General features: G+C 38.0%; 1 protein-coding gene across 1 annotated transcript; it reads left to right on the top strand.

The window, feature by feature from the left end:
- Window positions 1–1,448: 1,448 nt before the first annotated feature.
- On the top strand, window positions 1,449–22,186 carry VPS39 (vacuolar protein sorting 39 homolog (S. cerevisiae); the record flags this gene model as incomplete). The annotated part of the gene is made up of 25 exons (XM_009695616.1): window positions 1,449–1,514; window positions 2,357–2,389; window positions 2,846–2,910; window positions 3,700–3,742; window positions 4,786–4,880; window positions 6,114–6,212; window positions 6,891–6,983; window positions 8,559–8,742; window positions 9,268–9,388; window positions 9,760–9,880; window positions 10,690–10,819; window positions 11,999–12,141; window positions 12,247–12,390; window positions 12,967–13,108; window positions 13,387–13,473; window positions 15,585–15,658; window positions 16,274–16,372; window positions 16,631–16,748; window positions 17,232–17,360; window positions 17,834–17,936; window positions 18,834–18,879; window positions 19,487–19,636; window positions 19,809–19,943; window positions 20,572–20,663; window positions 21,831–22,186. Coding segments are annotated over 25 exons (2,588 nt in total), but the record flags the coding sequence as incomplete, so codon positions are not given.
- Window positions 22,187–23,942: the final 1,756 nt, after the last annotated feature.

Raw genomic sequence — 23,942 nt, 5'->3', positions numbered from 1 at the left:
TGGCTCGTTGCGTTGGCTTCGGTGCCTGTAGGAGAGGGGCTGCCGGGGCCGGGCTCTGCTGTGGAGGAGACTGCCATAATTTCCAGTGCTGTAACCGTGGGTCGGCTGGTTTCTTGCTAAAAAGCGTTCCCTGTGTTTTGACTAAAATTTATCTTGGAAAGCCAGTGGTTTGTTCAAGTCTTAGATTTTGAATCTGCTTCTTGTATGGGTTAGTGGTATATAAATATAGGTTATATTTTTGGACATACTTGACAGTCAAGATTTTGGTCAGGTGATTACACAGCTGTCATAATCATAGGGATGATAAAGCTTTTCAAACTGCTTGAGCAGTTTCCATCGGATATACTACCATAGCACAAAATCGGTAATTAAAAAAACTCCAGACACTGTGGAATTGTGACCCCTTTAATCTGTCTTAAGAACAAAGTTAAAACCTGAATAGTAGTGCTACGCTAAAGCATGGGTTGTTTATTGCTAGAGTTATGTAGTGGAGAAGATGTGAAGATAGTTTATTCCTGTGTTGAGGCTTTTATCTTTTATCTCTTTGTAAGTATTTATTTTACTGAAGTAAAAAAAAGCCTAAGTCTACAGGCCTATGACAGTATGGTTGTATAAAAAGAGGTCTAATATTATCTACAACTTTTCTAACAAATAATGAAAGAAAGGTCTTGCAGGAAATAAGATTTTATTAAAATACAAGTATCTTTGATAATGAGGAAGTACTAGATTTAGAAATAAATATTTATGTATGCTTCTTTCCTCTATGGTCTTCAGCAAGGAGGAAGAATTTCAGTCATATTTCATGACCCAATAAAGATTTTATGCCTTTTGTGTGTTATAAATGCTATAAATAGGAAGAGTCTGAAACTCTGCCGTGGAGTTTGTATATGAAAAGGTTTTCTTTTATAAATCTTGAATGACTGTTGGTCGTCCAAGCAACTGAAATGCCACTTAGGCAAAGCTGCCACTCTCCTTTGAGGTAAAGCTGACTATTTCAGAGAGTTCTTATAAGAACTTGACTATTTAAAACAAAAACAATGAATAAACTCATATAGAACTCCTTGTTTTTTTTCCTGACAGTTCTTCCCATTATGTAGCACTTACTCTCTGGGAGATGGTAGTGTCTGAAGAATAGTTTATTGCCTCTTTTGATTGCACAAAAGATGCAATGGTTTGCTTCTTTACCTTTGTATAAACAAGTAGGATGTGATGTCTAGGCTGTACTCTCTGTTTTACTGCTTGATCTTTGGCCATCCTCTCCTAAGAATGAAAGCTACTTCTGAGCACTTGCGCCAGAGAGATGATAGGAGATGTGTGTAGTTGCCACAGGAAGTTCTCTTGGGTATTTGAAACAAGTTTCCAAGTGTTCTGATAGACATAACTTGGCTGGGAAGGGAAGTCTTGGTTGAAACTAATTAGACTCTTTTTTTCCTCCCCCATTTTTGTAGAGGAATGGCTCCTTGTTGGTACCAAACAAGGGCATCTTCTGCTTTACAGGATCAAGAAAGACATAGGTAAGTTGATTTTAAGAATGGCACAAAAAACTTACTACGTTATTTTTATTCCCTGCACTTTAAGAGGTTGTAGTGATGTTAACGCAAGTATGTTTAGTTGCTGATTTTTTCCAACATAGAGTTTAATGAATATTTGTGGGAGATCGTTGGTGAAAGTGTACATACCATTTATCGGATATACAAGAAAGATAGCAAGTAGTATCAGCCTTTTTTCTCTTTTAAAGTATGTTTTATATCAGGTCTCCATATGCTTGAATTCATAGTACGTTAGTGTAATTTTTGTGATTATAGTGCACAAACATGCACAAAAGCAGTGTGATGTGCTAGTTGCCAGAGCTTTGATGTTTGTCTTCTGTTAATGAAGGACTGGATTAGTGAAAAGAGCAGCTTTATTCAGTGAGTCCATGAGCATCAAGGGATGGGGAAGAGGGATGCCTCCTAACTAGTTCTGTATTTACTCTTCTCCCTGCCTCTTTGACAGTCATAAGTGTTCATAGTCTATTCTAGAGATGCCACAAATAGACGTATTCTATTTTTGGTTTAGTTAAAATCGATTTTCAATAAACAGATTTGTATTTCACATTATCTGCTATTATGTAGAAACTGATGTTATTGAACATAGTAATGTTGTGTAGTGTGGGACAGGAAAGAAAAGCCCAATGTGTTTCCAAGTTCATCAGCTCTTGGAGAGATGTTTGTTTGTAGCTACTTGAATTCTAGAGACTGAATTCAGCTTGCTTTTTCTGAAACTTTTAGGCCATCTATTCCAATCAGAACATGCTAGTCTTGAGTTGCTAGTGTCTTATCTCACGTGGTAAATTTCTCCCCCTTTTTTGCATCAATGCCAGGAGAGGTTATATCATCAGAAAGTGTCTGTAAGTCTTTATCCCTAAAACTCCTTTTAAACCCTTGTGGTGTAGTGTTTATTCCTTGTCTACTTTGCAGTGATGTGCTCCCTAGCAATTTAAATTGCTGATATTTGATTGGTGTGGATAAAGTCTTTATGGGTGTCTTTGTATCTCTGGGTTTCAAAACATGTAAATATAGTTCTTGTAATCTAAAACTCCAGCAAGGCAAAAATGTAACTATTGATGAGGCCCTTGGGTACCAGAAGTGTAATTTACATTTTCACCTGACTATGTAGAATATCTTCTGATGCATTTAGCTGTTAAGTGAAAGATAGCACAGTTATGTTAGAGGAGTCATTCTTCTAGTGTTAAGTGGCCGAGTTTTCTGTCATAATTCTTTGTAATCTGTTTAGTGTAAGATAGATTCAGTCATAAATTTAAGGGCAACTTCAGTTTATGTACTTTCTCAAATCTTTCTGGTAGGTTGCAATAGATTTGAAGTGACACTGGAGAAATCCAACAAGAACTTCTCAAAAAAGATTCAGCAGGTAGGAAATACCATCTTTTTGACATCAGGACAGTGTTTTCAGGCGAGATATCAAATGTAATTCTGGAATCTCTGCTAAGCTTAACAAAAAATTTCCCCAAAACTGTAGTTTCTTCTAGAGGTGGCACAGCCTGGTGTTTTTGCCTACTCTTCCCATAACAGGAAAAAGTTTGGTTTGGTTGCTAAAACAGAAAGCAAAGAATTGAAACTTACAGGTTTATTTTTGAGTTTATGGAAATTCTGTTGTTTCCAGTAAATCTTCAGCTACTCTGACTGAGAATATTTGTAAAAATGATGGTAATATATAATTTGACTCTCAGATAAAATGCTACAGGAATGTGAATGTAATTGCTCTTCTTTCGAATTTAGAACTAAAGTAACTGATTATCTACTGCCAGTCTTACTACTGTTTCCTTTTTTTTTTTTTTGGAGAACTTTGGCTCATTGATTATATCGATACTCAGGAAAGCACTTATCTCAAAGATTATGCAGCCTCTTTCAACAACACTCTGCAAATCCTTCAGAAGTGCTTGTGTACAAGTAACATACCGCTTACTAGAACTTTTTTTTTTACTGGCTTAGCTTACAAGCTCTAAACGCTAGCTTGTAAAAACTGAGTGTAAGTGAAAGCCGTTGTAATAGCTGGAGGAAGGTTGTGCATAGATAGCTACCTTGCTATTTTCATTATTTTGAAAATATTGAAGATGCATTTTCTTAGGCTATCTGTAATCAAACCTTGTTCAGAGGTTTAGTTTATGAATGGAGTCACTAATAGCATTCCTTCTTTCAGATTCATGTTGTTTCTCAGTTTAAAATTCTGGTCAGTCTATTAGGTAAGTGAAGAAAATCTTTTAATATTTAACGAGCTCTTCTCAATGCAGTTACTTGGCTGAATGTGGCACCCTTTCCACACACCTGCATAGTAGTCTAGTTGTTGAAAAGACATTGTGTAGGATTTAGGCTTTTTCACTTTGCAGAGGAAGCATTATGCAGCATAGATTGAGAAGCAGCTTTGCTTGTCATAAGCCAACTTGGAGAACAAAGTATTAATGCTAAATTTTGTGATTAAAAATGAAAAAATACATTCATGTACTCAAGTGTGTGTGTATGTAAGTGTGTGTATATATAATTTGTCTGTATTGACATATATATACACACATATATATGTACATTCACGCGTATGTGTGTGCACTGTATGATAGGGGCTAAAACTTATGTCCGAACTTCGATGTGTGAAACTTACTGTTGATGTGTTACACCAAATTCAGTTGATATGCAGATGGTGATCTTTTACCATCTTGTGGAAGATCTAAGTTTGCTTCTGTCTGGCTATATTTGTTTAACCTTATGATCTTCCTATGTCTTTTTTTGCTTATGTTGCTACTCCCTTCTTTATCATCTCCGAGTCACACCTCTTCCGACTCCAGCATGCGTAGATTTCTGCTGCCTGCGTCCTCGTGCGTACAAAAGCTTGACCACAGTACCCTCCATTTGCAACTGTACACTTTTCACTTCTGGAGCCAGTTCAAAATGGTCTTTGTTCAGACAATCCTCCATCATGAACTTGCTCTGGTCTGGCCTGCGTGCTGTCCCTTCCACTCCCACTTCCACTGCTTGGTTAGCACCTGTTCTCGGTTCCTTCATTTAATTTGCCGATGCTGATGTTAGTCATCTCTTCTGCATTTATTGTGTTGTATTTTTATATGCCTTAGCACTTACTTTTCAGCTTTTGGGAAAACATTCCTTTTCCTTTCTTGCAGCTCTTAGTTTCACAAGTTCTTTTTATGTAAACATGAAATGTGATAACTTATTTGAATTAGCAATGAGTTCTACATGTATTAATATTCAATAATAATTGGAATTTTGTTTAAAACAGAAAATAACATTTATGTCCATGACCTGTTGACATTTCAACAAATCACCACAGTTTCCAAGGCAAAAGGCGCATCTCTCTTCACTTGTAATCTTCAGGTAAGAGGAGAAACGTAACAAACAGTAAGGACATCCGTGCCATTATAAAGATAACTTTTTAATGTTACTGTATAGATTAGGTTTGTTAATTTTATGTTACATGCAAGTTGCTTGGGTACTTGTGCTTTTTAAAATTATTACCTACTGGATGTTGAAACTTTGCTTAAGACAACAATTTTTAATGTAGTCACCTTAATTTTCTTCCTGTGCTTCATAAGATAGCTTCCCGTGCCTGTTGTGATTGTAGTCTTTAACCTCCTGATACAAAACTTCAGTGTGTTTTTATCCTGTAGTAACTTTGACTGTCTTCTTTTTGGAAAGGTCCTCTTCAATATAAAAGCCATTCCCTTCCCTTAAATTGTCAGTGTGCTACCTCATAGTGGTTCCCTTTGCCAAGCATCTCCATCACTGTTGTTACATTTTTTGTTTCTGTTAAACTGTATTGGCCCAAGGAGTTGCGGGGCAGCTGTGGGACACTTTATGCAGGCCGTAAAATGGTTCCATAAGGTATAGCAATTCTCTGTTCATATGTTGTGGTTTACTAAGTGACTCTTTTCTATCCAAGTGAGTTTCTTAGCCTACCCATGTCGTTCAGAAGCCTTATTCATAACCAGAAGTGATGCCTTAGTGCTCTTCATGACTTTTTATCTCTTTGCCCCATGGGAGCTTAGCGTTAAGTATTTTCTAGTAAGTACTTACTGTTTTCTAGGTGTTAAAACCAGTGATGGCTTTCAAAGCACCTTTAAATCTGGTCATTCCATAGTGCCTTGTTTGTGTGTACAAGCACTTAGCTTTGCTAGTATTTCTTGTCAGGAAACTTTTCTAATAGTCTAGGATATTAAAGAGCTATTAGTGTTTTTATTTGTCTATAACACATTCTTAGCGTTGTTCCATTTCCTCCCCTCTCCTTTACTGCAGATAGTTCAAGCTATTTATCCTGATCTTCAGGGATGGGCTGATAACTCTCTACTTGTCTTCTGTTTGTGTGTGTATATGTCTTTGGTGCTCTCTTTTTAAATTTTTTTTTTTTTTTTTTTATTTCTTTCGTGTCACAATCGCTGCCAAAGTTCATTTTTAAGTATCGTGCCCCCTTTCTGGCATGGATGAAAAAAGGTGCTCTTCAGCTGACAACTTTGCTTCAGGCTGAGGATTCTTTTATCCTTGTATTGTTTTACTTGTTACTTGCCTCTTAGTTTATGAGTGCCTATTAATTAGGCCTGTCTGTTTTCACAGCAGTCAGATACAGGGGAAGAGGTGCTGAGAATGTGTGTGGCAGTGCGGAAGAAGCTACAACTTTATTTTTGGAAGGACAGAGAGTTCCATGAACTACAGGTGAATTATGTTATTCCTGTAGTCTTGCATGCCTCAACAGGGGGTGTAGTTGCTCCTTACTGCTTGCTTTGTAGTCCCTGTTATTCAGAGGCACTGCTGACTTTCAGAGAATTCACTCCCGTTGATTCTGCAGTAATTTAACAGTGAAGCAGCAAATTAACTGTGATTTCAACTATGTATTTTCACTTTTATGACATTAATACAGTTTCATAAATTAAATCGAAGGCTGTGTTCTGTATTTTAGTATTCTGATTGTACTATGCCTGTAAGTCAGTGAAATGTAATAACATGCAGCTTCTGTAAGTGTATACCTAACAGTAACACTATGGAGTTGGGTCCACTTCTACTCAAAGTTTTCCAGGTATGTCATTAAGTCAGAAGGTAGTTACAGCAAGCATAAAGAACTGCACTTGTGAATACCAGAATGATAAAAATAACCAATGGAAATGGGTAGATAATTTTTCAGCTGGTCTTCTAGGAAGTTACCTGCTAACTCAGAGGTTTACTGTGCACGAGTCTGGCCTTTAGCTGATTATTGCCATTCCTTGACCAGCAGAAGTCGGGCATGTGTAGTGGGGAATATGGTGTCTACAACAGTGCTGCCTGTTACACTCTTGTGTTGCCAGATTTGACTCTTGCTTTTCTCTTGTAACAACCATTTTAACCTGTTTTCCTCAGGGAGACTTCAGTGTACCTGATGTACCCAAATCTATGGCCTGGTGTGAAAACTCCATCTGTGTAGGCTTCAAGAGGGACTATTACCTGATACGGGTAAGACTAGGGTTTGGAATACAGTGTTTAAGAAGATTTGGATAGCAGTAGGTGCTATGGAGGCTGCTCCTGTGCTCAGGGATTTAGCTAACAGACCTTTATGAAAAACAGCACCTGGTACTCTTGCTATATGTGGTTTTGGAAAGGGCAGTCTAAGTCTGTCCTTTTAAACTGATGTTTTGTCAGGAAGCAATCTTCTGTTTATTGCTGTTGAAACCAGTGTTTGAAGCTCTTGCAGAAAAAAGGCTTTGTAAAAGATGTATTTTGCTTTGGCAGCAGTCTGTCTAAGCTCAGTTTGTGTTTTACTTAGTGTATTAAGAGAGAGCTCTAAAAGGGGAAAAAAAGACCAAGAATATCTTATCTGGCAGACAGTGGAGCTTAACCATTTTTTCTTTTTTTGATTCTCTTGCTGAACTGTAGTCGTTTCAGTTTGAAAGTCTCTAAAGTTACTGTCGTTAATTTAGTATTACAGTTTCCACTTAGCTTCATTTGACAACTATATTTGATTCTCTTTGCCTTTACAATTGACCTCTGCTGATATTCTAGGTAAATGAGATGAAGATGAGGTGCGCCACACGTGTACGTACGTGGGTGGCAAGACTGATCTGTAGTTGACAGAAAAACTGCACAGTAATTTTTACAATCACTTCAAACTGACACTGCTCACTAAAGAAGTGATGCCTTTCTGCAGCCCTCTCCTAGATGTTGATTCCCGTCATTCTAGTGATACGAGTAGTTGTACAGCTGCTCAGGCAACTGGAGTGGAGACTTGCTGTCCAAGTGTCTACTTTGGGTTGACTCTGGTGCTTGACTGACCCATCCTTGAGTGGCTTTATTTCACTAAATAGGTAGAAAAAATAGACATGTTTTTATGGTATTATTTGCTGCTGGCTAGCTGTTGATTTATGAGAATGCTTGAGCTGTAATGCAAGGGAAGCAGCAGGAACATGTAGCTGGAGTTGAAGGAGAAGGATCCTCCATTTTGGTGACAGTGAGTTGTTAGATCAGCTCATGAAACAACTCTTCGGTTTTTTTTTTTGTTTGTGTTTTTTTGTTTTGTTTTTGGATGGATTTAGTCCCCTGGACAGCATGGGGTCACAAGAATGAATGGCTAGGGCAGGGGAAAATGGCTAGACAGGTTGCTAGGCTTTTAGTTTGTTTTTTATGTCGCAATGCTCACTCATGCCAGAATAAAACCATGTTAAAGTTTTGGCTTAAATGAAATCCTCTGGTTACACCAAGAAGTGTTTGGAGACTTTAACTGATGTTGCTACTGTGCTATGTGTTTTATAAACCTGTGTGTACTATATGCTCAGCTACTGTTATAGTAACAGAAATACATCATCTCAGACAGAAAAGTGTTAATTCTTTATTTCCAAATGATGTAGAAGCAAGATAAATGATGATATGCAGAAAATTTTATTGCTACTCTTCAAAATTGCACTTATCCTGTTAGTGAGTAGTCTGGGTTGTAAATCCTTCTAGGGGGTTTTTGGCTTTAGTCTTACACAGCTTTGCAATAAAGGTTATTTTGAAAAACACTTGTGGGTTTGTTTTTTTTTTTTGTTATCCTAGGTGGATGGAAAAGGATCCATCAAAGAGTTGTTTCCCACAGGGAAGCAGCTGGAACCATTGGTAGCTCCTGTAGCAGGTGGAAAATTTGTGGTTGGTCAAGATGATCTGACAGTTGTGCTCAATGAAGAAGGGATCTGTACGCAGAAATGTGCCTTGAATTGGACAGATATTCCTATAGCCATGGGTGAGAATAAGCGGCAATTTTTTTTAAATTTGCTTCTTTACTCCTTTGTATATGACAAAATCGTTACATTCCTGGTATTTAGAAACTAGCTGGATTTGGAGTGTGACAGTTTCTAAAGTGTTTCAAGTTGTATGCTGTGGTAGATTTCGTGTGTTTATTTTTATTTCTTCCCCTTCTTTGTCTGTAGTCTGTATGCCTATCTCCTCCTCAGAAAATAGGCGTATTGTGTATCTTTTTTTAAAGGGACAAGATTTGAAATAGAAGGTAGTGTATTAAAGCACTATAGTTCTGGGCACCTGAATGCCACAGAAATTTCTTATGTTGAAAGATGAATAAAAAGCCTGTTAGTAGTCTATTAACCAACAGCTATTGGTGTTGGGCATTGAGTTTTGTCTTTAATAAACAAAAGAGGGACACATTTCAGGAGGGGGAAACATTGAAGAGAAGCCTTGCTTTGAGTCATGGCTTGTTTCAAGGAATACTTGAGAACAATCAAATTGTATTTTTCATTTGTTTCACTAACAGAACACCAGCCTCCCTACATTATTGCTGTTCTGCCAAGGTATGTGGAGATCCGCACTTTTCAACCCCGGCTGCTGGTACAGAGTATCGAGCTGCAGAGACCACGCTTCATCACCTCTGGAGGGTATTGAGTGTAACTGATTATTACTTTCATCTGACTGTCTGGGTGTATGGTAGCACTCTGAAAAACTGGGAGAGGAAGAGCTTTTCTGACTCCCTCGGCTTCAGAAGTAGCATTGAAGCAGTCCATTGTTTTTTATGAACAGATAGGTGGAGGTCATACCTTGAGGAGTAAATGATAGAGTTGAGTGTCTTTGGTAATTTCTCATCACTGGAGATACATTCTTCTCCCTTCTGCTTTGCAGTATTGCTCAAGTTGCTCTTGTATCTGATTGAACCATGTGTGTATTAACCAGGATTGTTTTTTTTCAGATAGGGTATTGCTTCTTTCTCAGTGCTGGAACTTAGTAACTGACATTTTTGTCTTATTCACAGTACGAATATTATATATGTGGCAAGTAATCACTTTGTTTGGCGTCTCATTCCGGTGTCCATAGCCACGCAGATCCAGCAGCTTCTGCAGGACAAGCAGTTTGAGTTGGCTTTGCAGTTGGCAGTAAGTACTCAAAAACCTTTGGGTTTGCAGCCGATGCACTTGTGCAAAAGTATGCAAAAGCATGTTTGCCTTATGCTTGACTGTAGCTAGTCTGGAGAGTTTAACCTCCCTACTGTCCTCTTTGCACAAACTGGTGAACCCTGGCCTTTTTAAACTTCAGTTTTAGTTTTGTGCTGCCATTTCTCCATATTGATCTATTGTGGTTTAGATTTTGAGATATCTTGTGTGTGAAAGATTGTCTGTTTTAACTGTTTCATCGGTTACTGTCTTTTAGACTTTGAAGTCAGTTGGACTTCAAAGTCTTCAGACTGCTTGTAAACAGTTTTGCTTGGAGTTGTGTGTTTTGTTTTGTCAAATGATCTTTTTTTTTTTTTTAATGCCCCTCTATATTACTCCTGAAAAATAGTAATTTCTTAGAGATGCTGAAGCAGTACGTTTAATTATATTGCTCTTTCTGTTTTAGGATTTTCTGGTTTCCAGAAACTTCCTTGGAACTACATTAAAATGAATTAATTGCATTTTGTATTGCTAACTTGAAAAAAAATTTTGAAAAGGCAAAGGAGTGAAGAGAGAGTTGCCGTGATAGAGCAATTGTGTAGATAACCAGAGGTAGCTTTGAAACCTTCCAGGTTATCTCAGTGACACAATAAGCATAGCATCTGAGAATCACCATCAGAGGTGTTCACTTTAGAAGATTATCTTTTTACTTCTTATTCTCTCCAAAGGATAATACTGTTATTTCTGTAGTGTTTCCTTCTCATTTATGAGGCCCAAGAGTTTTTCATGTTTGTTAATTTGTATGTGTGTAGGAAATGAAAGATGATTCAGATAGTGAGAAGCGACAACAAATTCACCACATAAAGAACCTCTTTGCCTTCAACCTCTTCTGCCAGAAGCGCTTTGATGAATCCATGCAGGTTTTTGCCAAGCTTGGTACAGGTAAATGCTTGGGTTGGCATTGCAATACCTAGGTTGGGAGGAATGAAATGAAGCTCAGAGACTATTGTGTGGGTGTTTTTGTTTGTTTTCTGTTTCGTTTTTGTTTTTAAACAGTAGTCTCTTGTGCAGACCAGTCCCTTGTGAATGGCAAATAGCCTAGGCAGCTATTTAGCTTTTTTTCGTGAAACTAGTTATAGTACTTAATTAACTTCAGTTGATGAGTTAAATCATGAATTTTCCCTTTTATGCAGAATATATTTGTATTGTAGGCTATTTTACAGTGTGCATAGTGTGTACATAGACCATTGGAGCTGGGGATTTCAGCAGCTGCGAAAAGCCTACTTGTAACTTGGAAGGAAAAATAGGGAACATCTGTAGATGTGCTAAATCCTTGGACTCAGACCAAACTGAGGACCCTGAATCCTGTTTCCTGTTTAATGGCCGAAGTTACTGAAGCCAGGAAACTTTTCTGTAGTTTTGAAAGTCAAAATAAGTCTCTGTTGCTATTCCTCTGGTTTGTACTAGGATTATTGGAAGAACATCTGGAGACTGGACTGTAGCATAGAATAGTGCTTAAGACTGAGACTCTTTTATAGGTGACAGCACATCTGTTGTGCGTTTAAACCTAGAGCTTTCACTTGTTTTGATGACAACATCATACTTACTTTGGAAAACTGCAACGAAAGAAAAGAACTGAGAACTCAAAATACTTTGAACTTAGAGGGCAGTAATTTTTAATTTGCTTAAACTCCATGAAAATGGGTGCTCATTACTTACAGATGGTGTTATTCAGTTCTTGTTTCAAAAGCACAGTAAATCTTCTCTTAAAACATTGCTTATTCCTAGAAATCCTATCCTACTGTCAGAGTTAATGCTGATATTCTACAAGAGCAGTAGTAAGAGGATTATAATAATGGCTTGGCCTCCAGGTGTGCCAAGCCCACAGGTTGGAACTTGTTGTGCTTAGACTTTGAAACAGTCTTTTCTCTTGCTTCTTTTGTCTTGTTTTGACTTTTTTTTGGTAAAAACCAAGTTTTGTTATCCAGAACCTTGTGGACATACAAGTTGGTTACAAACATCTCTCTTGGAAAGCTGAGCTTGCTCAAAGGTTACATATATTAAAGAGTTTGCAAAAATAATGTTATGAATGGTTACTAATACTAGTTATTTTTTGCGTAGATCCCACTCATGTGATGGGTCTGTATCCTGACCTCCTGCCCACAGATTACAGGAAACAGCTGCAGTATCCCAACCCCCTGCCAGGGCTGTCTGGGGCAGAACTGGAAAAGGCACATTTAGCTCTGATAGACTACTTAACTCAAGTGAGTGCTCCTATATCTGTTTTTAGAGCAGGGTTATTCACTGCTGCGGTAGGATTGAGAACTCCATGGCCTTTTCATGTTAAAATTTCATTTGATTTCCTGCAGAAAAGAAGTCAGCTGGTGAAGAAGCTAAATGATTCTGACCATCAGTCCAGTACTTCACCCCTCATGGAAGGCACACCCACGATCAAATCGAGAAAGAAGCTGCTACAAATCATCGATACCACCCTGTTAAAATGTTACCTCCATGTGAGTTTCTGCCTGACCTAAAGGCCTTTCCTTTACCTTGCAAGCTCTGTTGGACTTTCAGGCTGAAACATTTAAGAAGGATAAGGAGCTACATCAGAAATTCTCACACAACCATCTGTCTTTGGTCTAAAAACAAGTTGTGAAACTTTGGTGTTAGCTAGTTTGCTCACTAGTCAGGAAGTAGTTTCATGGAATAAAGCAGGTGTGTCTGCTTCTGGTTGCTGCTTCTGTCAAAAAAATGTGGCCGTGCCTGTGTATTTTGAAGTTCTAATGAATGCTTCTTGTGTTGCCTTGTACTGTTAAATGCAGGAGAGTCTGATTTTTGCTGTCGATGTTTTTCAAAGCTGACCCCTGTTCTTGAAGGGGAATTGCTCCGATATATTGTTTTATTTCTGTCCCAACAAATTATGGAAATGAAGATGGGCCTTGCTGTAAGACGTTAAACTGTCATTTCTTATGCTATGAGGCTTCTTTCTTTTTTTTTTTTCCCCCCTCTCTTCCAGCTTGTATTTTGTACTATAAGCTTAGGAGGTGCACATTAGAAGTGTGTTTAAAGTGCTCCCTTTTTGCTTGCAGACAAATGTAGCACTGGTGGCACCATTGCTACGTCTAGAGAACAATCACTGCCATATTGAGGAGAGTGAGCATGTACTAAAGAAGGCACACAAATATAGTGAACTGATAATACTGTATGAGAAGAAAGGTCTGCATGAGAAAGGTAGGTATGAAGTTGGGATGGGGAGAGAAAGGCTAGAAGCATGTATTCCTAGTATTTAGTTTTGTCTTCAGTGAGCAGGTAATATTCTGAAGAGACTTTGTTTCTGGATCTTTCTTGTGATTAAATTGGTCTTTGTTCCTGTTAACTGTTTGGTCTGTGTGTTTGAAACAAAATTTTGTTTTGCCTCTGGTAGCTGAACAGGAGAAATGCACTTTTGGGGGTTTCAAGTTAGAATGATACTTGTGGTTACAAAGGAATGGACCTTTTTGTTCTGAAAGCATTACAGGTACTGGTGGATCAGTCAAAGAAAGCCAACTCACCTTTGAAGGGCCATGAGAGGACAGTGCAATATCTGCAGCATTTGGGTGAGTGTGAAGGAGAGCATTGTTTTTGTGAAAGTATGACTCTTTTGGGGTTTAGCAGTTATTCTGCTGTTCAGTAACTTTGTAGAGACTAGCAAGCTAAAGGATATCATTGTCATCTTGTCTGGTTTCTTGCATAATGCAAACTTCAGGGATTAATTCACAAGCATCTTGTTGAAACTTGAGTATATTACTGGAAAATATTACTATCTCTGATAAAAACTTCCATTGGTAGAAAATGTGCCATAGTATTTTGAATTTTCTTCCAGTGATGATTTACCATCAGTGACAAAAGGAAAGTCTAACTTCTGGGTTAGGCTTTCCAGCTGAAAGTTTAACTTCCAGTTGCAGGGACTTTGTAGTATCTTTCCTGAGATGAAGAACCCTATATGAAGTTTTTGTTTTCTGTGTTTAGGTAGGTCTAGATAATGACCTGACAGTTGTAGTTGCTGGTCACTACATCGTGGTAGGAACTTACATGGTTGACTATTCACTGTGAACTCACAAGTCCTTTCTTGGTTTTGCTACTTTTGAGAATAGTCCTGTCCCATCCAATAATACTATTTATTTCTATATGGACAGCTCTGAAAGTATCACACTACTAGTTTGGGAGTGAGTAGCTTATGAGGGAAATACCTTTGTTCATCTCCTGCTCTTATGCTGTTGGCAAACTTTGATATTTTTTCCTGTAATTACTACTTTTAAGAACTGCTGGCTTCTGTTAGCAACATGTTTCTTCAATGATAATTCATTACTTAGAATGATATTGAAATCTTTCCTGTTTGTGCCGTGTCTCTCTCTTATGCTTCTTATTCATTGGTGTCTTGTGGTAATGTCACTCATCTTAGAGAAGTGTAGGTATGTTATATTAAGCATACAGCTTTACAAAGCAAACTTCTGATCTTACTTGAAAAATAATTCTGTCTCCTTGATAAATTCATCTTGATTGACCTATGTCAGCTCTTCATTTGTTTTACCTGAGATTGATGATGTTTAAGACCTTAATTATCCAAGTGGCATGGAATACTTTTCTAAAATCTTGGCAGCTTGCTAAATTTGTTCTGAACTTCTGGAGCTTCTCTGTTTCAGGACCTCCTGAAAATCCGTTTTCCTGTATCCTTCTTGCTCAGCTCTTTAAAACTGATAAAGGATATTTGGGTCTGTTCACTTCAGAGTAATGAAATACAGAGGAAATGATGTAGAAAGTTAACGATTGCTAATAAATGGAACATTTTACACTAGTGTCACTTGCAGATTTTTCCCCCAAGTAAATAGCAGAAATGCAACACTGGGTGTGGGGGGGTTTTAACTGCACTGCCCATTCTGACTTGATTAATTGATGTGTCATTTCTGGGAGTCCCTTAAATAAGATGATAAAAGCATTTCAGCCTACAGGGTTTATACAGAATTTTTCCCTCTGCCTCTGCTTTGATGAGGCTTCTGTTACTTGTATAGTTGCATGGTTGCATTGCTGGGGTAGTGAATGCCTCAGTGCTTCTGATCAGGAGGGTGAGAGGAAAGTTATGTTTTCATAACATGTTTTGTAAGTTTTGTGAACGAAATTGTCCAAATAAAAGTATTCTTTTAAAGAGGCAGGTCCTAAATTTTCTTAAAAGCTGAGAAATTATTACCTGTCACTTAGTTTCTATGCCAGTTACTTCAGTACTGTGATGCTTTATGACTTTTTATGAAGTATTTGACCGTTTGCTGTAGAAGTCATTAGACTGGCAGGTTGGAAATGGACGGAAGGAAATTATGCAAGTGAAAAGTACAGTGCTTTTTCTACCCTAATAAAAACAAATTGTAAGGGAAGATTTTGGAATGTGATTAAAGCAACTGAGCTTGGATTTGGTCTGAATTGTTTACATTTGTTGGCGCTTATTCTTGCTTCGGTTGACGTCATGTTTGCAAAGTAATGAAATTGTGGCTTTAGCCTGTAGTGTGTGATTTGCTTGACTTGAGCGGGGACAACACACACACCACCTCCCCCTCCCCCCCAAACTACATTCTTCCTGTAAATTAAGCTTTGCCGGCTCTGAAAGCATCTGCTTGTGTTGTGAGTAGGTAACTCTTTAGGATTTTAACATTGAGCACTGCCACTTTTTGTATTCCAGGCACAGAGAACTTGCACTTGGTATTTTCATACTCTGTCTGGGTGCTAAGAGATTTTCCTGAAGATGGACTGAAGGTAAGTGTGGTTGAAACAGGCACCTTGCCATTGAGAATCTTAGTGCAGTGTATGGAGTTGGAAGAACTCAATGTAAGAAGCCATGTGTTAATGCTAAATCCAATTAAATATGTAATTTATATTTTCTGTGTTTAGTACTGTGGTAAGATTAGCAGTAGATAGAGCAGGACAGCCTTTCAGTTTTTCTTACATTTTCACGTTCTTGGAATACCTTACGTTCTAATAAGAAGCTAGGAACCTTTGATACAACATTTAATGTTGTTGCTGTCGTGCTTTTTGCACAAGAGCCTGATTGAGTATTTAAAAGTCAAATGTTAATTTGCCTTTCTTTTTGTCCCTTTCCTCTTTGATATAGAATTGACTCCTTGTATTTGGGAGGTGTTGGGCATTGTAAAAGAAGAGTGTTAACTAAGGCAGAAATGGGAATGTTTGTTAATCCTTTCAGATGCAAGATAGCTTCTGAGTGCTCTGATTTTTTTATACTTCTTGTCCTTACTCTTTGGACATACGTGATGATATGCTGGGCTTCAGTGCCTCAGAGAACATACACTGTGGCACTTAGGGGAAAAAAAAAAAAAAATATCACCATTCTGTGAACAAAATTTTGTTTAACAGATATTTACAGAAGACCTCCCTGAAGTGGAAGCTTTGCCACGAGACAAAGTGCTCAGTTTCTTGATGGAAAATTTTAAAAGCTTGACTATTCCTTATCTGGTAAGAACTCAATCTCTACTAGTGTGTTACATTCAGTACAACATGTTATGTGTAAGGCTTTAGTTCTCCAGGCATTGGAGTCTGATGCTGTCTCAGAGAATGCTAGCTTTGGCATAAGTTGTGCAGAGAAAAAATAATTAAAATATATGAAATCCTGAAGTCAAGCTTGGTAAAGGCAAGCATGGAACTGTTGCTTGCTTATATCAAGTTACTTCCCAGAGGAAGTGTCTGTAACTTAACCTGAACGTATATTTACAGGAACACATCATTCATGTCTGGGAAGAAACCGGTGCAGACTTTCACAACTGTCTGATCCAGCTGTACTGTGAAAAAGTGCAGGGCTTAATGAAAGAGTATCTTGATTCTTTCCCTGCAGGTATGTTTAGCCTTTTCTGGTGGGAAGACCAGGGCATGGGACAGTACAGGGGAGCCTTCACAGTCTATTGCTGTAGGCCTTCTCTGTTCACATCTAGAGGAAGATGTCCCAAGTAATGAAGGAACTGGAACAACAACAGTTGTGGGTTTGTAGGGAAGTCTAGTTTTTTGTCTCCCTAGAGATCTTAAGCGACCAAGTGATACTTTGTTCATGATGAAGTGGAATGGCAGCTACTGCTCCCTGAATTCTGCACAGTAAGGGTAGGGAAGGATCCCGAATAACTGAGTCTGTTGTTTAACCGGCCACTTTATGTGTTTTAAGGAGCTAAAGTAATTTGGCAGGTGCACCAGAATCTGAGCCCATGTAACAGTTTCATCAGCATTTGGTTCCTCCTCATAATGATTTGTTTGTTTATCATCTTCTGTGTACTGTTGTAGTGAAGTAGTTGTAATACCATAGCTTGTGTTGTTTTCTTCCATATAGATAAAACTCCAGTTCCTGCTGGGGAAGAAGGAGGAGACTTGGGGGATTACCGGAAAAAACTTCTACTTTTTCTGGAGAAGTCTAGCTGGTATGAACCTAGTCGACTGATTAGTGACTTCCCCTTTGATGGTGAGTTCAGTTTCGATGGGTTAATTAAACCCTAGCTTATTGCATTGTACAGCAAAACCTCCTCACTTACTGTAGATTCGTGGTAACTAGAAACAGAGAAGATGGCTGTATCTGTAGTTATAGGCCACTGGTGTGTATACTAACTCTGGTTTTGTTGGCACAGTAGGGTTTACTGGTCTCTGCAGGATTCCTGTAATTCGGCCTAAGACCTTGTGGTGTCTGCCATGACTTAGCAGCCTAACTTTTTGATGAGCCTGAGTTGCTCAACAGGTCTGAAGTTTGTTGTTTCTGAAGGTTGCTTAAGAATTCATAAAATGTTACTGAGACTAATGTGAAGTAGACTTACAGTCTCAGTGTAACTTTAACCTGTGCTTAGACTAGTTTATAGTTCTTCCTGTTAGTCTGGTCACTAATGAAGCTTATGTTGTCATTTCTCTGTGTAGCTATTGAGTAATCCTTCATGCTATCACTAGGTCTGCTAGAAGAACGTGCTCTACTCTTGGGTCGTATGGGGAAGCATGAGCAAGCTCTGTTTATTTATGTTCATATTTTGAAGGACACCAACATGGCTGAAAAGTAAGTGTGTGTGTTTTTTTTGTTTGTTTTCTCATTCCAAGTCTTAGTTTGCTTACTGCGCTATGGATAGGATGTGTAGTGAAGTGTTGCTGTATGTGGAGCATGAATGCTGTAAGCCTTCAGGATCTTCTGGGTTTCCATGTTTTGGTGACTTTTAGGCTCTTCCAGATATATGTTCATTACAGATGATGATGATGCTGTCCCCTTGAGGTTTACCTTTTCATGCCCTTCTGTCTTTGCACTTTAGAGCAATACGACTGTCATCAATGAGTTCTTTGTTTCCACCTGTCCTTAGCTTGTGAACTGTTGTATGTTATTTTGCTTCCTTTCTCTTTGGAGAGACATTCGCTAGCCCAGATGCAAAGTTAAGCTCCTTCAGTTAGCAGAATCCTCTCTAGTAAAGACGGATCGTGTCAGGGAACCTTCTGAGTGAATGTGAAGTACTTAGGTGAAAGCAGAATTAACCAATGCTGGCACGTACATCTGAACATTGGGGCCTGTTCAATATAGCTTCTTTTAAAGCTAGTTTGAGCAAATGCCTGTTAGAGGACATTCAAGCCCCTTATGCACGTATGTATTTTTACGCTATGATGTGTTGATTGGAGATATCTTTTTCCCCTTTTTTTTTAATACAGCTGAAATTTAGTTTCTGCATTAAAGCTTTTTAAGTTGATTGGAAGTGGGAGACTTGCACAAAACCTCCCTTTTCTCAGCATTGTAATACAGAGTAAATGTTGTAATTTTGTTGTGCAAGTTGATTAATTGATCAGAATCGGATGTATGGTCACCTAACTTGGATGGCTTCAGTAATCAAAACATTTAAATGTTAATTTCTGTGGACTGATTCTCTGGGTTCCAAAACTGTCCTGCATTTCACTTGATTCTTCTCTGTTCTAGCTACTGCCATAAACATTATGACAGAAACAAAGATGGCAACAAAGATGTAAGTAGCTTTATCTTGCAGCCTTTTTTTTCAGTTAGGATGTATTACACTATTCAGACCATGTTAGGGACTGTAAAGTTTTTGCTCTGTATAGACTTTTTCAGTGTTTGTGTAGGTGGACAGGAACCCATGTATAAACTCTTGGGATTTAGGAGTTGCTAGATTATTGGGGTTTTTTATTTTTCTAAATTTTTTGTTGAGAATGTTGCTGTATCACTTGAGCATATATTCTGTAGGTCAAGTTCTGACGGAATTCAGAAGGTAAAATACTGTATGCGTATTCCACATACATCTACAGAAAAGTTAATGGTAAAAAGCAATGAAGTGTTGGTTTCTAAAGGTTATAAATGAGTTATGTAAGATAAATGAGGGAGACATGGTTACAACTACTTTTATAGAAAAATGTTAGTGTAGAATGTAACTCTTAAAAGGCCTTGAATGTCATGGGTACTTTTTGGTTTTTGTTCTTATAAGAGCTGTTCAGATGAGCAGTTCAGAATTTTGAATGGCATGGGTACAACTTAGTACTAGCATTGCTCGCTTCTACCAGCACTGTGAATTGTGAGTATGTGCAGTGGTTTCAGAACTTTCCTTTTGTGTGCAACAGGTCTATCTGTCACTGCTCCGCATGTATCTCTCCCCACCTAGTGTTCATTGCCTGGGACCAATCAAGATGGAAGTGCTGGAGCCTCAAGCCAATTTGCAGGCTGCTCTGCAGGTTTTGGAACTACATCATAGCAAACTGGATACCACTAAGGTAAGAAAGACATCTAAGCACTCAGTTTGCACTGTTGGCAGAAGGTGACAGAAGGTACTGGAGTAGGCAAGTGAACGGATTGTAACTGTGTCAAGCTAAATGTGTCAATTTCTATTCAATTTTGTTCTATATTCCTTTTTAATTTTTCCTCACCAAGTATATTTTGCTCCAGGCAATAAACCTACTACCTGCAAATACCCAGATTAGTGAGATTCGAATCTTCTTAGAGAAGGTCCTTGAAGAAAATGCTCAGAAGAAGAGATTTAATCAAGTACTCAAGAATCTTCTTCACGCAGAATTCCTGAGAGTGAGTACCCACCACCTGTCATTTATTGGTACAGTGTTTGAAAACAGATGTTCAATATTTAAATTAACTTAATTTAAATTAACTTAAATTCCTTATATGGAATGTGTGTCCTCTAGATGGTGCTATAGTGCACCTGAAATTAGTAGATGTGCATCAAGTAGATTGAATGTCCGTTTTTCAGGAGATGGTGAGTACATTCATTTTAGTTTGGAGGAGATATGTGTCTTTGCTGTGGGTCTCTGGACTCACTGTGCTGTGGTGTGCATTGCAGGGTGATCTCAGAGAGCATGGACAGGATTTCTTTCAAATAAATGAAACCAGATGATGCAGTTCAGTAGTTCACCTGAACACCACTTAGTGGTCAGAATGGCTTAGTCTGTGGACCAGACTAGATGAAAGTAAAATCCTGAAATTCATATAGCGTGGGTGTTAGATGTTCAATACCACCTGCTCTGCTCTACAGACCTGCTTCTTTTGTGCTGGACAACTTGTTAATGTAGATATAACCACTGAAAATTAAACATTGTGACAGTTTTCAGTTTTACCAGACTAGAAAGGAGCTGTGGTGTGGCACTGCTTTTTGAGCAAGTTTATTGGTTTTTTTTTTTTTTTTTTAATTCTTCTTTAGGTCCAGGAGGAGCGGATCTTGCATCAGCAAGTGAAGTGCATTATTACAGAGGAGAAGGTGTGCACTGTATGCAAAAAGAAGATAGGCAACAGGTGAGAGCGTATGCTTTAAAGCTTGAGAAACTGAATCAAATATGAATCTGGTATACTTAAACTAAGAATGTTGCAAAACTCGTAATGTGTATATACACAGAGAACAGCAGTATGGGGGAGGCATTTGTAGAGTGTTTGAATTAGATTGCTGTACTGTGTGGCTGGGAAAACATCAGAGCTTTAGTCAGTGAAGTTTACTGCAAAAGTTTAATTCTGCTTTCCACAAAGGAGAATGAAATATCTTCAGAAATTCATAAAACTTCTTACTTCACAACTCTAGAAGGCAGAAAATCACTTCTCATACTGAATTTGGAAAATTTTCTAAGAACACTGCCTACTACCCACTTCTTAACTAGAATTAAGAGGGATCATATGAAGAATCTCAAACTAAGATACATGTGTAGTAGTTTTCTATATCTGATGGCTTTGTGGTTCCTTTGCTGGTTTACATTTTGTAGCCTAATTATCTTAAGATATCTAAAAGTAGAACTAATTCACTTGATACCTGGATGCCAATAACTTTTCTTCTGCCATTCCTAGCAGGTAACTATGGGTTAGTATAGATTGCAGATTTGATTTGCACTTTTTCTTTTTCCTCTTTGAACTCCAGTAAAATGCCACATGACTAGCTTATTCATTGTTTCTCTTGTTGATGTGAACCCCTTTGAGGTATCGGTAGCATTCACAATGATAGGGAAAGGTTCTTTTTCCAAAACATTTTAATGAACGTAGGTCTAAATATACTTAACACTGTGCATATTCAGTTTTTTTGCTGTTAGTGTGTAGCATGTAGCATCAGAATTTAAATTTGCATTTGCAGTATTGTTTTGATTGTCTAGGACTTTTCTAATGCTGTTAAGTTCAACAAGGTTTTGGAGGGCAAGCATGTCACCCACTCTTTAACTTGTTACTAGTGATTTCCAAGTAAAGTATGCCTATAGAAATGAAAACAGATATTATTTTTTCAAAATGAAACTCTTACAAAATCTGTAGCATTCTTTTGTCTGGTTTTCTCAAGAATATATTCGGGCTGTAATTTAAACAAGAAAGTGTCGCTTCCATGTAAGCATGTTTTTCTGATTCTGCACAACTTGGATGTTCTTGTTTGAATAGGGAAAACTGTTTGTCTGTATTGACAGTTGATTTTTGTGTTCTGTCTCTTTACAGTGCATTTGCTCGGTACCCTAATGCGATAGTTGTGCATTATTTCTGCTCCAAAGAAGTCAACACATTGGACACCTGACCTTGTCATGGTTAATGATCCCAACGTTCATATGAAATTCAGAACTGATTACTTAAGAAGTTCATGCCTCTGAGATTTTTTTGAGGCTTGTTGCTAGATTCTTTTACACTGGGTAGAAGTCATTTGTATCTGTGGACTGACTGTACCTATCTGGCAATGTTAATTTACTAGAAAATGACTTTAACCATGTTATTATAGTGCTGGCAACTACACTGAACCTCTCAGTACTCAGATGAGGAGTAGAAACTGATTTTTGTAGTGAGTTTTGTATTGCGCTCCAGCCTTGCAAATGAGTTGTTAGACAACTGTTAGGCATTCACCACAAGTCAAGTTTTACTATAAAACTTACCTCCTTAGGGTGACAATGTTGTGATTTGGCCTTGTATGTGAATAGTTATTCATAAAAAGAAAATTCCTTTAAAGTCTTTGCAGCTGTATCAGTGTTGCATGGAGATCACCAGGTGTTTGGCATAGAGGATGCTTCTGTGCCTATTTCTAGACCTAGAAAATAGAATTTTACTTTCATCTCAGTAGTGGGAATGCTGAAGTGCTGGCCAAAGGAATCTTTATTGATATTCAGTGTTATCACCTGACCTTCTGGTAAGAAGTTGTTCCACAGGAGATAGTCAGACAAACAGTAGATGCCACCAGTAAGCGTTTTTTTGTCTTTTTACTTTGAGAGCTGTAAATTGAATTAACTTATGTGTTGTTTGCACTCTTAGCATGAGTGGAAGTATGGAGACTATTCTAAGAAGTTCACATTGGCACTCATACCAAAAAGCAAAGAGCACCCTGTAAAGCGACTTCTGAAGGGAGTGAACTGTAGCTATTGCTTGAGCTTCTCAACTACAGTTGAGATTTGTATGTGTGAGTTCTTCAGTCTCTGGTTCACTTTCCAGCATTGAAGTAAAATCCAGACTGTTTCAACATCTCTTTATTTTAAATGCTCTAGAACTGTGTTCTGCTCAGGCTGGTACTGTTCTTAAGTTACTCTTGGGCCAGAAGTCTTAACTATAAGAACTAGATTGTACTATACTCCTTGTAGGCTGCAATATTTTTGTCTAACTTATTTTTCCACAAACTTTTATCTATAGCAGATTGGTATGAGGGATATTAAAATGTTTGATCAGTGCAGAAAGAATCTGTGCACTGATAATGAAAAGGCAGCAGTAGCAAATAACCCAGTAGAGTGGCAATTTGACTTCCAACATCCTGGTTTAGCAATACTTATCAATATGTAATTATGAAATAGTTTGAAGCATGGCATGTAACTACCAGATATCACCTCTTAACGAACAAGTCGATTAATAGAGCCTGCCTACCTTAGGGGTGATTAGATCTCAGTTAACATTATAGGTTTACTTAAGCCATTGTTAATGTGAGTGTTTTCTAGGAACAGATCTGCTGTAGGCTGACAAGTCCTAATTCATTTTCATTTGCCAGTGTTAATGGTTTCCCTTGATAACTATTTGTTTTTTCCCTTCCCACATGTGTTTGTATTTATTGTTCATATGCCATTTATTCTTACGGATTTCTTGGTCCAGTGTTTTGCTACTTCGGTACTTGGGCAGTATAGCTGCTGATGTCTTTCTGCAGAGTCTGGGTAGAGGGAATCTGTGGTGTTAATGTTTTTAACCTTGTATTTCTTCTATTTGAAGAAGAGAGCCTAAAAATACTTATACTGGATTTGCACATTCTGTATAGATCTTTATATACTAGTTCAGGTACAGAGGGAAGAAGGTTTGGGAGAGTTGTGTTTACGGGTCATTGAGAATGAAAGAAGGGTATTAAAAAAGACCCTGTGTTCTTTGTATACAGATACAACAATATTGGTCTGATTTTTACCTATCTTATCTTAGTACTGTTAGTCTAACTTTTATTTACCTTCATTATCTGCTACCAGGAGAGCTGTATTCACGTATGAGGATCTTCATTGTGCTCTTACTTATACAGTTAAGGTTGTGCCTCTGTTCACCTCCATTGCATACCTTTTACAGAGATGTGGTTTGTGCTGTAATTTTTTTTGTTGGTTCTTA

The sequence above is a fragment of the Cariama cristata genome, unplaced genomic scaffold (genome assembly GCF_000690535.1).
Source record: "Cariama cristata isolate BGI_N322 unplaced genomic scaffold, ASM69053v1 scaffold6742, whole genome shotgun sequence".
Classification (NCBI taxonomy): Eukaryota; Metazoa; Chordata; class Aves; order Cariamiformes; family Cariamidae; genus Cariama; species Cariama cristata.
The sequence above is the reverse complement of the archived record's forward strand: the minus strand, read 5'-3'. Positions and strand labels throughout refer to the sequence as shown.